The 17,599-nt window shown below is 43.1% G+C and overlaps 2 protein-coding genes across 2 annotated transcripts in view; both read left to right on the top strand.

Moving 5' to 3' along the window:
• The window catches only part of tmem178b (transmembrane protein 178B), a 79,269-nt gene extending 77,342 nt beyond the window's left edge, over window positions 1-1,927 (top strand). The window contains exon 5 of the mRNA XM_037760698.1: window positions 759-1,927. Within this exon, the coding sequence (XP_037616626.1) occupies window positions 759-1,009 (251 nt within the window). The 3' untranslated portion in view covers window positions 1,010-1,927. The remainder of the gene's footprint in view (window positions 1-758) is intronic.
• Window positions 1,928-13,133: 11,206 nt separating this feature from the next.
• LOC119482820 (toll-like receptor 1) lies at window positions 13,134-16,159 on the top strand. Its single transcript, XM_037760697.1, has 2 exons — window positions 13,134-13,224; window positions 13,323-16,159. Exons 1-2 carry the CDS (start codon window positions 13,211-13,213, stop codon window positions 15,790-15,792), a joined length of 2,484 nt encoding a protein of 827 aa, XP_037616625.1. The 5' UTR covers window positions 13,134-13,210; the 3' UTR covers window positions 15,793-16,159.
• The last annotated feature ends 1,440 nt before the right edge of the window (window positions 16,160-17,599 follow it).

Below are 17,599 nucleotides of genomic sequence, written 5' to 3'. Positions count from 1 at the left end.
TGAACAACCAAGTGCAACACCATGATTATTATAATGTCTGACATCATGATGGAGACTAACAGAGAAACCAAACCTTTCTATGATCCGGTCTGTTTGTTATCGTGTCCAAGCCCTTCTCAAGGAGAGGTCTCGTAGTGAAATCTGAATATCTGGATACCAATTCAAAGAGCTCATCCACATTGAGGAAATCATCTCAATAATAAATAACAACAGAATAAATAAAAGATAAAAAATAAGAATACCATGACGCTATCACACAACCCCTCAGCCTCAAGTAACATTATTTAAAAATGTTATCGAGGTGGGCACAAATATTGTCATAATATTATAAAGTAGTAATTTCACGTGTTATTTTCTTTTTTTCTTGTAAAGTTATGACTTAATTCTCGTAATATTCTGACTTTATTGTGTAAATCTCAGATGTTTTTTCCCTCAGTGTGGTCCTAATACTCCGTAGTACATTGTCTCTTTGGCCCTCACTGCATTAGACTGATATACTATATACTTAGACTATAAACTGTGTTACCTTCATCACAATGATCACATGTTTTGCGGCTCCAGACAGATTTGTTTTTTGATAGTAAAGGTTGCTGACCGCTGGACTCGGGTATAAACATATTTTGTAGGAGACAGTGTTGGACACAGCGGATAGCGAGTAGATGTCGGTAGATGTCAGTAGATGTCAGTAGATGTCAGGGTTGTCACAGACAGAGGTTTGGTGTATTTTTCTCTTTTAACATCCTGTTCTGTCGTTCCAGGAACCTTCTGCATCATCTCCCTCTGCACCTGCGTTGCCGGCATCAACTTCGAGCTCTCCCGTTACCCGCGGAACCAGTTCAGCCTGCCGGACGACATCGGCCACGGCTACGGCTGGTCCATGTTCTGCGCCTGGGGGGGCCTCGGCCTCACCCTCATCGCCGGCTTCTTCTGCACCCTGGCTCCCTCCGTCCAGCCGATACCCCGATCCACCTGCCCCAAGTCCCGACAGGAGAACGGCACCGTCTGCTAGAGCAGCCGGCAGCCGTCAGACCACCGGAGGAACCGAACAGATAACATGACAACAAACAAACAGACAAACAGAACAAACTGTTCCACGTCTTCATCCGTCCGCTCATCTCCAGTCTCTCCTGAATACTGATTTCTTTTTTTATTTGTGTGTGTGTATGTGTGTGCGTGTGTCTTGATGATCTGCTATCTTGAAAATAACAGAAAAAAACTGAAGAAATATTATCGGAAATTTGGAGTTGTGCTTGTTTTGTTGTGGAGCAGAAGCTGAAATGGACCGAGACAGGTTCTGAAGGAAATCCACGGAGACACTGAAAGACTGCAGTTTGGATTGATTCTAGCAGGAGAGGAGCTCTGAAGCTCTAACGGTGATGGACTACGGTGGGAACTGCTTCTATTAACGGCTCTACTGTGAGCGTGGAGAACTCAACGAATCAGCAGTATTGGATCGTTATGATCACGTTTCTCTCGGACTCGGCCTCACGGAGCCTCCTGTGGGATAATTCACATAAAGAGAACGGACCAGACGTGACGCCGTGTGACTCGCCGGGCTTGGATCATGTTCAGTGGCCCGTCTGTTAAACTTTCAGTATTCCAGCTTCTGAGGTCCCAGCGAGGAGATCCAGGAACCTCCATTGTTGTACATTATTGTACAGAATATTCCAGAGAAGTGACGACCAGGAACCGTCACGCGTTGGACCATTTTCATTCTGGTGTAGGTGCATTTCATTCTGATGTCTGATGATGATCCCGTCTGCCATTTAGCGTTTTATACATGCATTCCTCTTTTATTCCTTTTTACTGAGCCCTTCATGTTGTGAACGAGCTGTCGACTGACTTCAGAGCAAATGTTTGATTTCTTTTCCATTCTAGTCATATAGAGGTAAATGTGTGTATGACTGTGTGTGTGTATGTGTGTGTGGGGGGGGGGGGGGGGTTGTTTTGAAGTCTCTAATAGAAAAACATTGTAAAAACTGATCAGAATGACAAAGTGGAGTCCTGCCTCGGAGATGTATAAAGGCAGGAGCGACATAATGGAGTAGTATCTTGTTTAACCCGACTGACTCCTGCGTTGTCACATGGCCGATAAAGAAGAGTTGTTTTAAAGGGGGAGGGGGGTTAGCATCTCCAACTATGGAAGGCTTCAGTATCTGCATCTGATGAGAACTCACTCCGACTTTTCTTCCCGGTCAAAACGCATCTAGACTCAAGAAGAAGAAGAAGAAGAAGAAGTGTTCTGTGTTTGCTAGATTCCTCGAGGCCTCAGCCGCCGATCATCAGTCAGTAATCTAAACACACACGAGCATGGGCTTGAATATTTCTATGCACATTATAGAGATGATGATCATGATGCAATAAATAGGCCATTTAAATACTCACCAGGACCAAGTACAGCAGCTGGTTGTGCAGGCTGTGACAGCAGGCACAGATATACAGACATCCGGTCATCCACAAGGTGATCCTCCATCTATCAGAAACCACCAGTAGAACTGATCCGAACGCAGGTTAACCCCAACTGGCATCTGTTCAGTAATTCCACTTAATTACAACTTGGGTCTTATTTTATCGGCCCTCGTCCCAGTTTATAGAAACCTGGATCTGCTATCAGGAGTACTCTGGTTCTGGGTTACTGTGTAAAGACTCTGGTTAGGATCAGAGAGGTTCAACCCTTCTTTTGCATCAGTCCTGCAGACCAGAGGGGTGCACGAGTGAGAGATGTGGTTAACTAGTGAGGTTTACCAATGTTGTATGTGTTCTGCATACTGTCAGACAATGGCTCCGTTCTAAATTGCGACAAAGTCGAATCATTTCCTGTCAAGATTCAGTCCAGTGGAGACGATACTTCAGCTGCCAGAAGGCTTCATCAGAGCTGCTCGTCAGACAACCTCAGAAACCCTCTCCCAACCCGACACCCCTCCAATGTTGGAACCCACTTCAAGCTCTTTAGCTCTTTTATGTAATAAAGACTGTCTGATAATGTGCAGCGCTATCCCCAATATTTAAACAATTATCAAGTTTTGCCCTTTCACCCAGCGAGCTTTGGATCGTGGCCATTTAGCAAAAACACTTTACTGTATAAACACTTTCCAAAACGGGTTTGGACAACGTGTTTCTAGCGTTCCCCGGCTCTTACGACTGGAGCCAGAAGTGACCGTATTTGGGCGAGAGGTCGGAGCTGGTGAGGAGCGAGACCCGGCAGGTACCATTATAGCATAACAATCGCCAAGTCCACAAGTCACCAGCTAACATGAGCACTAGCTTGGTTAGCAAAGGTGCATCTGGAATTCACGTTAACTTTGATATTAATTAGGATGCTAAATTTCTTTTAGTGCAACCGAACGCTGAACAACGCCGTGGTAGCAGTTTGTCAGCCTGCTTTATGGTCTATCTGACTCTAAATGGGACCATCATTTACTAAATGAACATCATGCTGTATTGAAGAAGACTTGAAACTAGAGATTGAGACCATAAACTCATGTTTACAATGTTTACTGAGGTAATAAATCAAGAGAGAAGTCGAGGGTCATTTTCTCTTCTTTTTGCAACCCGATGAGTCGCCCCCTGCTGGCCGTTAGGAGGTATAAGGCTCTTCAGCGTTGGACGCTGGTTGGACTGCTGGTTCAGATCTGCATTAACTGTCTGACCATCCCGTCTCTTGACTTGTCGTGACTTTGCTGTATGAACGTCAACGAGTTCCCAGATCGCAGAAAATTTACTCGGTGAGTAGAATTTAATAAAACTAGAAAAATAAGACCCAAGTTGTAATAAACCAGAATTAACCTTTAATAAGAGAAACTAAAGAAAACTCCAGTGGGAGATTAGAGCCGAGTGTTTCAGATGACAGCTGCTATGTGGGTGAACATCTTCTTCAGCTAATGAGGACGGCTCCTTCAAAGGGTTCAATGAAAAGCTCTCACCTCCTGTACCCGGCTAGAGACCGACTAGAGACCGACTTGAGACCGACTAGAGACCGGCTAGAGTAGGCTCCTTCAAAGGGTTCAATGAAAAGCTCTCACCCTCCTGTACCTAGCTAGAGACCGACTAGAGACCGACTAGAGATCGACTAGAGACGGCTCCTTCAAAGGGTTCAATGAAAAGCTCTCACCCTCCTGTACCCGGCTAGAGACCAACGAGAGACCGACTAGAGACCATCTAGAGACCGTCCTGGGACCGACTAGGGACCGGCTAGAGACCGGCTAGAGACCGGGGTAATGAGATATGACAGAGTCAGTGTTTTTAATAATAATAATGTCGTTGTTATCTGGAGACATCAAACATGGTTTCTCTTCAGTTTCTCATCATCATCTGGGGATAATCTGTTGTTCTATCCAAGAGGAGTCGGTCTCTCCTCCGAGTCGGTCTCTCCTCCGAGCCTTCAAACAGATCGTAAACTGCACATTCTTCTAATAACATAGTCTTACATAATGAAGTCAACATCATAAATCAACTGCTCGTTCCTGAGATATCTGATAAGTAAAGATGAGCATCACAAAAAAGAGCATTTGATTTATTGATTGCTGTCAGGATGTAAAGAGCATTTCAACAAATTGAACTAAAACTATATTTGAACAGTAAAACCCTCCAACCCTACACCTTTAAGCTAATGAGGGATTAAACAACATTTCATAAGAATCAGTTGAGTTAAAAGAGTTTTTTTATTTCATATTGAACACTTTGGGGCTCCATATCAGCTCTCCAGGCTACTGATTGGCTGCACTGTCGTTGTGACATGTGACACACATAGACGCAGTGAAATGTCCTTAAATCCCATCTGAAAAACTGACCCAGGACCGGAGCTCTAACGTAACACTACTACGCCTCAGAACCTGTGTAGGAAACCTGAGACAGTAGGTGGGACGCGTCGGGTTCGTGTGAGGCAGCAGATCTCCGTTAACATCCATTTATTCATTTCTGTCAGCTAACATCACGTCCAGAAGGAGGTTATTCCTGATTCCTTTATAGTCCAACTACTGCACAACGTCAGAGGTCAAAACAGAAACAAGCATTCCTCCCGTCACGCATGGAGTCCAACTCAAAGTCAGAACTAATAAAAGCTGAGTTAGCAGAGAGGCCCGGCGCTGAGCGAGGACTACAGTACCGAGGTTTAGAGACAGCAGGACTCTCTTCATCAGGTTGAACAGTTGACTGATGAAGAAACACACACATGAGATACTTCAACTTCCATCCTGTGGACAGACGGTGAAACGGATCCATCGACCTTTAACATCAGTAACGTGTCTGTTGAGTAAAACATACAAATAGGAGAAAAAAAAAGGAAATGTTCAACTGTGGAATGTAAAATCACAACAAAATAAATCTCATCGGTGTGTTTACTAATGCTGTTGGTTGTCGTGCATGTTGGTGAATGACAGTGAAAGGAGATTAAATGGAGAGTTTTTGGGTAAAATGGTCTGTAAATAAATAATTGTTAACCGAGATCTGAAAGATTCCTTCACAGAGACGAACCCAGAATCCTTCATGGATGTGGACGTGTGGACGTCGGCCTTCAGATATGAATAAAGATCCTCATGTCGATATAATAAGTCAGAAACAGATCCTGCTTAATGAATTTACATATCATCTTTAAACTCCATGATGTCAGCTTGCCTCGCTGAGCCAATTAGCAAAAGCAAAGCAAAGAGGAGTGATGGTTGAAGGTGTGACGGTGTCACTATAGTGAATATTTAGCCGGGCCCAGCGTGAGAGCTTTAGTGCTCGTGACATCACGGCGAGCTGCTGCCTTCCTCAGCGAGATGAAGTTAATTGGCCTCCGCTGAAAGAAGCATCGGAGGTTTATCCCCTCCATCAGAGCCTCTCGCTGGCTGCTGCTTCGGACTCAGAACCAGTTCCAACATGGACGAGGAGAACCGGTCCAGACTGGAGAGTCTAAACGGGTTTTGTGTGAGCGGTTTGTCACCCACTGTACGGAAAGAAAAACATTCTGGTGATGCATTTTCTGTCTGATCTAAAGAAAATGATCTTGATGACTAAGTTACTTTCTTTTCACCTGTGAAAGTGTATTTTGTTGTTGTAATACTCTCTACAGCCACAAGAGGCTGAGGTGTACCACCACCTCATGTTCTAAATCTAATCTGATCAGGACTAAAAGCATTCAGGGTTTCTTCCAGGTGAGTTTTAATTGACATTAAATATACACCGATCAGCCGGAACATGATGACCAGCTGCCTCATATTGAGTAGGTCCTCCTCCTGACCCGTGGAGGCATGGACTCCTCTAGACCTCTGAAGGTCTGACCCGTGGAGGCATGGACTCCTCTAGACCTCTGAAGGTCTGACCCGTGGAGGCGTGGACTCCTCTAGACCTCTGAAGGTCTGACCCGTGGAGGCGTGGACTCCTCTAGACCTCTGAAGGTCTGACCCGTGGAGGCATGGACTCCTCTAGACCTCTGAAGGTCTGCTGTGGTATCTGGCACCAAGCCGTCAGTAGCAGATCCTTTCTATCAGAACCAGCATTAACTCTTTCATCAGTTTGAGCTCCAGTAGCTCTTCTATTGGATCAGACAACACGGGCCAGCCTTCGCTCCCCACGTGCATCAATGAGCCTCGGGTCTGACCCTGTCGCCGGTTCTCCGGTTCTCCTTCCTTGGACCACTTCTGGTAGGTCCTGACCACTGCAGACCGGGAACATCCCACAAGAGCTGCAGTTCTGGAGATGCTCTGACCCGGTCGTCTAGCCAGCACTATCTGGCCCTCGTCAAAGTCCCTCACATCCTTACGCTGGCCCCTTTCTTCTGCTTCCAACACAAAGTTCAAAGTTCAAAATGTTCACTTGCTGTCTAATATATCCCCCCCACTGCCAGGTACCATGGTAACCAGATAATCCATGTTATTCACCTCACCTGTCAGTGGTCTGAAGGTTACGGCTGATCGGTGTATGTTGTGTTTAGAGACATGAATGCTTTCAGTTATATTTAGAACATGGGGTAGTGGTGCTCTTCAGAGTATTACAACAACAACAGACGCTTTCACACAGAAAAAATTCACCTGCCAAACTTTAAGGAACCTTTTTTTCACCCGTTCTGAAACTCAGGAGAGAAAACAATTAAATCAGAGTTAGAAAACGCATCAGTAGAATTCTATATGTTCCGTATCACGGACTAGTTCACTGACTTGGTTTAACAGGAAAAAGAAATGTGTGACCTGAGGAAGAAGAAAGGAGAAATAAGAACCAATACACACTTCATATTTTCTCTTTTATTTAACATTTAGTTTGTTTTATGTTCCAGCTCTTCATTTTTAGACATGTTGTGAAACATGTTAGATTGTATCAGCGTCTTAATCCTCAATAACACAGTTGAATTATGAAATTTATGACCTTCTCTCGTAATCTCAGATTTATTTATTCTCCTCAATGTGGCCCTAATACTCCGTCATACCGTCGTACCATAGACCTACAACAATGATCAATACAAATGAAAATGTAAACAAAAAAACAGTTATCGATTTCCATTTGTATAAATCCACAGGGAGCCGCTGGAGAGGAGCTGAAGAGACGCAGGTTGCTGACCGCTGATCGAAGAGTCAGTCTTAAATACATTTCAATTTGTCCCCAAAAACTAGAATACAGTGTCTCAACAACTGTATTGTCCTCAGTGTGGAAGAGATGCTCCGCTGACATCCAGAGTTAGCTGCTTACTACATGTTACATCACCTCCTCAACGATAGGAGAGTCTGCCGTGTTTTTACATCAGTGAACAATAATTATAATTCATAAAATGTGCTAAGACAATCTAACGATTACATCAAGTTTTCTGTCCCTGTGGTCAAAAGTGTGTTGCGTCCGGAGGAGGAGGAGGAAGAGGAGGAAGAGGAAGAGGAGGAGGCAGCAGCAGCAGCGGGGCTAATTATTATTCAGCTGCCATGTTTTATCTCCTGCGGCCCAAAAGGAGCGCGGCGGTGCCGAGGTCGGGAAGCTGGAATCATTTAGAGCTCCGTCTAATGAGACGCTGCAGACAGCAGGCCTCAAAAGGAAGTCAGCCTTTCCGGTTACCATGGCTCTATGAATAATAAATACTAATTGACAGGATGATTGTTGGTTGACTTACTCATTAACCCCCACAGCTAGCTTCCTCCAACATGGCTGAGGAATAGAGGAGACTATGGAGAGACTATGAGGTGTTATTCACTAGGACATGTCATGTTGCCGCCGTAGTCGTCACTTCAAGCATTAAGTCTTAGGAAGGTTCCATTAATTATATTAAGCTTTTGAATTAAACACTGTCGAGCACTAACCCCCAAAACATGAGTGATTAAGAGGAAACAATCCTCCCTCGGTATTCCTTTTCTCCTTTTAATCAGGCTGTCAGGCAGGGAAGCATGGCTGGCATTAACATCATCACCTATGTTGCCATTTGCATCCCCCAGATAAACAAGCGCCGCAATCTTTAATTCATGAGACTGAAAAACTGCCGTCAAAATCAGTTTCAACCAAGTGACCCTTTTACAGGGAGGGGTTCTCTCCAACTGGATCATCTGGTGTCTTTAACGACTATCAGAGGAAGCCTCAACTAGTGTAATTTAATAACCTTTATCTTATTTTTATATGTTGCTAACTTGCTGATATATTATTCATGAGATTATGAACAGCCCTGCTGAACTGTTTCACGGACTCACTGAGGTTTAGCTCGTTCAGGGTTGGAACCGCCAGGCCGATAGCTGCCAGAAACGCGGCGTGCAAGCGACAACGGCACCCAGACATCGGTCACGTCCTCGAGCCGTTCTCTCCATCACAGGACACGGAGTCGTGCAGAGCGCCCGGCGGTCCGGCGTGTTGCCACCGATCCGTGCTCTATGAGCGGAGTCTCCAAATGTCAGTGCACCGCCGTTGTCGCTGAGAGGCGCCGCGGCGGCATCTGCCTGGAGGTTACCGCTCTGAACGAGCTAAACCTCGGTGGGTCCGTGAAACAGTTCGGCTTCAGACGGTTGATCTGCAACACCGGTACCGGTACGAGGCAGCAGTGGGGTGAAATGCAAAGGGAAAATCGTGCATAAATAAATAAATGCATTTAAAAAGAAATATAAAATAAATTTAAAAAAGACATTACAATTTTTTTTTTATTAATTGAATAAAAAATGAATAAAATAAATACATAAATAAAAGGGAAAAATAAACATTTGTCACATTTGATCAATTAATTAATGGCTACATTAATTTCTAATACTATTTTTGCTATATTTAATGACATATTTATTTATTGAGTCATTTATTTATTTATGATTTTGGCAGGTTCGGTCCTCCATACTTTACTGCGCTCACATGATTGTAATGTGAAACCAAAACCAACCGGATCAAATGTTTATAATGTAAACGCCGACCCTGGTTCTACATTTCAGGTGTGAAAAGGCCTTTAGAGAGACGATGCTTCACTCACCACCATAAGAGTTTGAGGTTTAGTCCATGAATGTAAGACAATGATCAAAGATAAATATCATCAGGCCAATAAAGTAAAGTGCAATCATACATTCGGCATTATACCTTCATGCATGTCTCTACGGTGTCGCTGTTTGGCGGCTGCCAGGCTCCTCCCTGCCCTCTAGACTTGTTCCGTCTCTTTTCTGACCACAAACACATCCAGACTTTTAAACAGGCACCTGAAGCAACATCAGAACTTGTTATTAATTATTCTTAAAGTGCTCTTTGGACGCTGATTTGCAGGTGTTGAGATGACAGAGTGAAATAACAGCTGTGGTGGGAGTCATATGTACAGTACTTGTGCAAAACCTGTCTGCTGGGTTACAGTAATGCTACAGTAAATGATGTGCTGCCACCAAGTGGTCAATAAATTAGCATATGTTTACCCACAATGCAATGCACTAAAATGATGTCATGTATTAGCTGTTTCTTTAAGCTCCCAGTTCTGCAGAGACAGACACTTTGGAGACTGAATACCTTAAAATACACTGCATTATATGTCCTCTAATTGTGATTAAGTAGAAATCCTCAGTAGAAATGGTATGATGTTGATGCACGATGATCTGGGCTGCAGGTTTGCTCTTTTGCTCCCTACCTTCAAAGCAGTCTGGCAGTCCAACAAACCCTGACTTCTTTAGTCCTTCTTTAGTTTATGCCTATTTTACAGGGCTACAAACTCCGCCTGCCAGTCTGTGGACGACGACACCGGCATGGTATCTACACACACACAGGAGAGGAACTGTGAGCAGGCTTCACAAACAAGTAGTCAAGCTTTCATCATTTATACATTGCACTCCTTAAAGTCCGGGTAAAGCTCATTAGACATGTCACTATAGTAATCCAGTGTAACAGACATCAGTTCAAGCCTGCAGGGTTTGAGGGTGGAGCATCAATTCAAAACACACCAGGCTTCTAAAAGTAGATTTATTTTATGTTGTCAGACAATCTGAGACTTTTTAAAGAACCAAATCCACCCTTCTATGAGGAGAAAGATTAACCAGCTGCTACTCTCGCTCGACATTTAAACAGCAGACACAACACGCCGGTACTTCCCCCCCGTCAGGCCCACCTGAGGTGAAGAGAACCACCAGGCCGGCTTACTGAGGCCAGGAGGGGGTGATGGAGAGTCACTGCCAGGGAGCTGAGGACGGAGAGAGGAGAGCCTCATACCTCTTCTAACCTTTAGTAAGTCTGCTGGTCTAGAATGGAGATTCTAGTTGAACTAAAACACACGATGCATCAAGATCCCAACGTCTTCGGTCACTTTGCCTCAAACGTTTCCAGAAGTTCCTGCTTTTGTGATTCATGTTCTTACCAGTTATGAGGTTTCACCGTTGCCTATACTGATGATGTCTATACTGATGCATTTCTTTGTGGCCTTTGTGTGCCTGGAGCTGTCCTGCCTGCTCAGCCTCCCATCCTCAGATGTACATAAACAGAAAGAGAGAAAGACATGGGTGGCAGAGAGAGATAGTTTCCTCTTTGCTCTCAGGTTATCGTGTTAGACAGTCTGCACGACCTCCTGTATGCTGCAAACAAGCCTCTTTTACACAAGCATACGATACCTAAAGGCCTTGTTCAACAACCCATGTTGAGGTCGGTGATGTCTGATCACTTGCAGACAGTCTGACTTAAAGATCTGATTTGAGAAACCAACAGGATTTCCCTGCAGTCTGAACACTAAAGACACAAAAACAAGTTCAAGTTCTAAACCTGAGTGTGTGTTTACTAAAGCCGTCCTTAACCACACAAATTCTTAGTCGACTAACACTCGTACCATTCTGTCAACTAATCGATTAGTTGATTTAATCCACAGATCTGTGAAACTGAGTTTCTCCACAAAGGATCACACAAAAGCACCACTTTAAACCAGAGATGTGCTCAAACGTTCCTCAGAAATAAGTTAATCGGCATTAAACAAGCACAAAAAAACGACTAATCGACTTCTTAAATCGTATATGAAATAAGTCATGTGTCGATATGGTCACTTCAATATAAAGTAATGGCAGCTTCTCTACAAGAAATAATGCTAAAGATCCTTTGTGATTCTATTTATGCTGAACTGTTCATTTAAAGCCTTGTGCTGATTGTATATGGTGCGTTCAGTCAGCCTGACTCTGTCCTTCACCGCTGGAAAGATGATTAATAGGTTCAGGATATTTATGGCATGGAACGTCATCACAGACGCCATCAGGCTCTGACGCCACACTGCTGCTGCCGCTGCTTTCCAGGACTGCTGAGTGTGGGAGATGTTGGCAGACTGAGCTGCTGCTGCTGCACAATTACATCCCATTCATTTAATGCTTATTCTAGTCTTCCCAGTACCTCCTTTATACTGTGTGTGTGTGTGTGTTAGGGCTGCAAGATTATGGCCCATATTTTGATCAATATTGAGATCACGATTACCCACAATATATGTTCATTGTAATTTCACATTTAAATAAACAAACTTTCACTTCCATGTCGTGCTCCATTCCAACCATCAAAAACTCTAAATGTGATCCTTTTACTTTGTTATTTGCATAAAAACACACAATTTCTATTTAAATATTTGCTTTGATTAAAAAACATGTTGTCATTGGCAGTTTTAATTATATATTATAAACTCTTCAGAGCTAGTGTTAGGAAGTTAAACAGGTCATTCTTCTCTCTCTAATATCTATTTTATATTTCTGTGAAAACATCTCCTTCAAACAACTGGATTAATTATTGTGTTTCGTTTACGTCACTAAATATGGTGAGGTATAGGACTCGTATTTGCGTTATGAAATGCTTGTTTGGGCCCTTCGCAGGAAGTAATCTGGTTTAAAGGGACTATTTGTAACTTTCAGAAATGCTTGTTAACAGCGACACCTGTGGCCGTGAAATCAACGAACGTCAGCTCTGTCTGAGTGAAGGTGAGCAGGCAGCGGAGGAGAGGCAGCGGCCACACGCGAACGCGCATATGCAAGCGCGCATGTGTCCCGACCCAGTACATTTATACGCTTAAAAAGTTACAAACAGTCCCTTTAAACAATGACTAGTAAGGCCGCTGAAGTGCTGCTTCCCAGCCAGTGATGTGTGGATTCAGTGAGAGTGAGTCACAACCATGAGAGCTAATGAAGCTGTCATTACGTCGCTGTGTCACAGAGGGCTGGAGAGAAGATGCTAAACTCTGTCTGGATCCGTCTAAGCGGCCAATTAAAAAAAAAACCTCTGCAGGCAGATAATGCTGGTTAATTGGGTGATTTCACAACACACATGATTTACTTTAGTGCATGGGTGGGCAATGCATTTAGCTAATGGACTGTCAATGAACAAAACCACTGTGGAGTCACTATGAGAACATTTTAAAAGCTTTTGAAACCACTTTGGGTTTTTTGCCTGTATGACCACAGGTTTTTAACAAATACTTCTGATGATGAATGAGTTCCAGGGATGTTATGAGACACGGTGAGCCTTATCCATCCGTTATCTGTAACCGCGTATCCTACTTAGGGTCGGGGGAAGTAGCTGTAGTAGTAGCATGTAGTTTTAGCCTCTACAGATATACAGTTACATGTTCCCAATACAGTCAGAAACGTTTGAGGATACAGTAATAATAGGGCTATTGTGCAATTTTCAGTAATGTGGAAGAAAGAAAAGAGGAATTTACAGAAACAGGAAGAGAGATGTGATATTTGATAGGTGATTTTCAGAATAAAAGAGGGTAAAAGTCGGAGCTCAAAGAACACAGCTCAGACCTGATGAGCTCCTGACACGCTGACTGTTGGAAACCACTCTTTCTGAAGCCATGTCCACACAAAGGTAATGTACTCCTCTCTGCTTCTAAAATGCTTGGTGACTGTCCAGCTGTTTGCTTCATTCATTCTGACTCATTCGTTTCATTGATTTTGACGTTTCAGGACAAACGTAGCTTTGCTGATTGGGACCATTGCCATCGTGTCCCTGATGAAACCGGACTGTGTGGCTGTAGAAGGAGATGAAAAGGGATTTAAACTGTGCGTCACATCGAGGCGAGCGATGAAAGACCTCTCTCATCACAATCTAACCAACGTTCCCTCCAATCTTCCCAGTGACCTGCAGTATTTGGACATTTCACACAACTCCATCCAGAAACTGAACGGAGCTCCGTTTTCTGGACTGTCCCGGCTCTGTTATCTGAAGGTAACTCACTGTGGCTTGCAGGAGATCTCTCCCAGTGTCTTCAGTCACATACCAGCACTCAAAGTTCTCAATATATCCTACAATGACTTACCTGTCGTCCCTGACATTTCATCTAAACTGCTGAAAATCCTTGATTTGGCAAACAATCTGTACAACAGCTATCAAATTCCAGCCTCATTTCAGAACCTAACGAATCTGGATGTGCTGTCATTAGGTAGCACAGCGGCTCTGTCGGTCCACTACAATGACTTTGATCCATTGACCAACGTTTCTCTGCATCACCTGGTGTTGGGAGCAGGAATTCACTGGCAAACGTATGATTCTGGTGCTCTCGCAAAACTGACGTCTCTTCAAACATTCACACTTTTTGCATCTTTTTGCGGAGATTCCAGCATGTTTGAGAACGTCCTCGTGGACTTGAATGTGACGAGGGCAACATCACTGAGATTCATCACTCTATTTCTAGACAACTGCAACGTGACCGACCCCTTTTTTAACAACCTGAGAACTATGCCATTTGTACAGAATCTCACCGTAGAAAACACCTGGATCAACAGCTCATTTATGGAGGTGCTTCTGAAGAACGTGTGGCTCTCCTACCTTTATGACCTCTCATTTGTCAACATCACTTATAATGAAGATACACCAGACGGGGTACAGTTTCCCACCATTAATCATACATTCAGTCTTTGCTCACTTACCTTCAATGGTGTTAATCATTATCAATACAGGTACCCCACAATCAACATTAGTTTAGAGACCGTCTCAAATCTGACCTACTTCAAGTTCTCTGGGACCGGAATGAACATTTTACCGTGTAAACTCCTGTCTGCCCTGCCATCACTGGAGATGCTGGATCTGTCAGATAACCTCTTAACGGATTCAGGCTTCTGGTGGTATCACTGTTCGTACACCTCCGTCTTCCCCAAACTCAGGAGACTGTCTTTTAGAAAGAACCGCTTCAGCAGTCTCTCCTTTATCTCTGAAAGGACGCATCAGATGAAGACATTAGAGTCTCTGGACCTCAGCTTCAACTCCATCTACTTGGACAAGGACTGCTCTTGGCCTGCTCATCTGACTGAGCTCCACCTGGCGAACAACAACCTGGGCAACAGAGTCTTTCAATACCTGTCCATGAACTTTGAGAGGATTGACTTGTCAAAGACGGGAATAACAGCCATAACGCAGGAGGATATGTCTCGGTTTCCCAAGCTGACACACCTCCAACTCAGCTCCAACAGCATCCAGGTGATCCCTGCAGATCTCAGCTCCCTGGTTCTGCTCAGCCTCTACGTAGACCAGAACGCTATCACATCTATATCCGGGGAGGTCTTGGCAGGACTTCCCAGACTTCAGACCCTCAAAGCTGGAAGCAATCCATTCGTCTGCTCATGTGACTCCTATTGGTTCGTCTCTGTTCTCAACAAGTCTTTGCTCCCGGACTGGCCCTTAGATTATACATGCAGCACCCCGCCATCTTTTGCAGGCCTGTCTCTCTCAGAGTACAAAACCAGTGAGCTGTCATGTGAGATGTGGCTTCAAGCTGCAGTTGCTATTCCTGTAATAATAATGGTATGTGCAGTCATAGGTCTGGTCTTCTATAAATGTGACGGAGTGTGGTATACAAAGATGTTATGGGTGTGGATCAGGGTGAAGAGGAGAGGCAGGAAACGCTCCAGCAGGTTGCAGAATGCATCATATAGTTATCACGCGTTCATCTCCTACAGTCATCAGGACTCCGGCTGGGTGGACGGCCAGCTGGCGCCCTCTCTGGAAGGTGCCGGGCTTTCACTCTGCGTTCACGAGCGTGACTTCGTCCCCGGCGAGTGGATCATAGACAACATCATCAACTGTGTGGAGTCCAGCTACAAGACGCTGTTTGTCCTCTCCAAACAGTTTGTCCAGAGCGAATGGTGCAACTACGAGCTCTTCTTTGCCCAGCACAGAGCCATCAGCGTCCAGCAGGACTCTTTAGTCTTCATACTTCTGGAGCCCATTCCGACCGACTCTCTGCCCAAGAAGTTCTTGAGACTTAGAAGTTTACTGAGGCAGCAGACGTACCTCGAGTGGCCCAAGGATGAACGGAAGCAGCAGCTTTTCTGGGCAAGTCTTAAATCCATGCTGCGCATGGCAGACAAATCTATGGTTCTGAAGGACGTGGCTTTGGCCATTGCCGATACAGCACCTCTACTTATAGATCAAGAGTAAGAACTCAAAGGATATGTTCTCATTTATTCAGGTCGATGTTGGTTGATGTAAATATTCCTCCTGTCTTTACTGAACAGGGGACAAAAATGTATTCCAAACATCAGCTGAAGCTAACACAAGGCTTCAGCCGTCTGAGTTAGACAAATCAAGTTTATAAAGATTCTGTCTTTTTAGTGTGAAAAGGCCTCTTTTGCTTCCACAGATGTTTCCATGCTGAGCCGTGTCTTTTCCCAGCAGAAAACCATTATTTGTTCTGTTTTGTGGTCTTGTATACATTTCTTTGTAAATACACACATATATATATATATATATATATATATATATATATATATATATGTATATATGTATGTGTATGTAGTGGAGTGGATTGCTGCCAAACCAAATTCTGTTGTGTTTAACATGCGATGACAATAAATCATCTTGATCTGATCTGATCTTGTGTTTGTGTCCTCTGTTTAGAGCCTCTAATATTCGTGGTTGTGAAATAAAACCCTGTCTGGTTATTTATTTATTGAAGGACAGACACCAGCCAATGGGAACAGTTGTTCTTAAAAAATGACTAATACGTGATCTATAAGTATTAATAAATGATTCAGTAACGTTTACTGTATATACATTAGTGATAACTTAAAACTCTGTTTATACAAAGTGGTATGAAAACCTTTTATAGTATATCAATATCAAGAATGTAGAGACCCAGTACACACTGAGAGCTGACAGCAATGGCATTTACCACATTTACATAGATATATATATATAACAGTTTACACCTTGATAAACTTTTCCATACAAAGCTCATAATTTTCTATAAATGTTTCTTCATATGATTAAATCATGTACTCAAATGAAACCCTGACAATCACATTGCCTGTTTACATAAAGCAGATACAAACTTAATTTTCTATGAATTTACCTTTTATATAATTAAATTGTGTACTCAAATTAAATGATGAACCCTAATCTATATTTAGTATATGCTGCATATCCCGGGACAATGCATTAATAATTTAAAATATTCTGTGTTAAATATGAGTGGAAGACATCGTTCTAGTTCATTCCTTCATGCCGGTGTGTGGGTGTAGAGTTTCATTACAAACAGTAGATGGAGACATTTACTTCAATTAAAACAGAGGACACAAACACAAGATCAGATCAGATCAAGAGGATTTATTCACATTGCATGTTAAACACAACAGAATTTGGTTTGGCAGCAATCCACTCCACTTAGATATATATATATACATATATATATATGCATATATATGTTTTTACAAGGAAATGTATATAAGGCCACAAAACAGAACAAATAATGGTTTTCTGCTGAAATCTGAATATTTCTATTTTATTATGATTACCTGTAATATCTAGAACCATTTTAACTCTGACTGACTAGACATATTCATCTTCAGCTACATGTTGACTTATTGAAATGCTTTAAGAAAATATCCTGTAAGACTTATGACTTGTTGCTTCTGTTGTTAACGTGTATGTTAACCTCTAATTACAGATGCCTACAATTCAGTTTTAAACATCTGAAATGTGAGTTCCACATTTCTCAATTTAAATGATCACTTTTCATAACTGACATACAAAATATTTCTGGATCAGTCTAAGCGGAAAATTAAAAAAAAAAACTCTGCAGGCAGATAATGCTGGTTAATTGGGTGATTTCACAACACACATGATTTACTTTAGTGCATGGGTGGGCAATGCATTTAGCTAATGGACAGACAATGAACAAAACCACTGTGGAGTCACTATGAGAACATTTTAAAAGTTTTAGGCAATTTGAAACCACTTGTGTGAC

This window comes from Sebastes umbrosus, chromosome 23 (assembly GCF_015220745.1).
Source record: "Sebastes umbrosus isolate fSebUmb1 chromosome 23, fSebUmb1.pri, whole genome shotgun sequence".
Classification (NCBI taxonomy): Eukaryota; Metazoa; Chordata; class Actinopteri; order Perciformes; family Sebastidae; genus Sebastes; species Sebastes umbrosus.
This window is presented reverse-complemented; position numbering and strand designations above follow the sequence as displayed.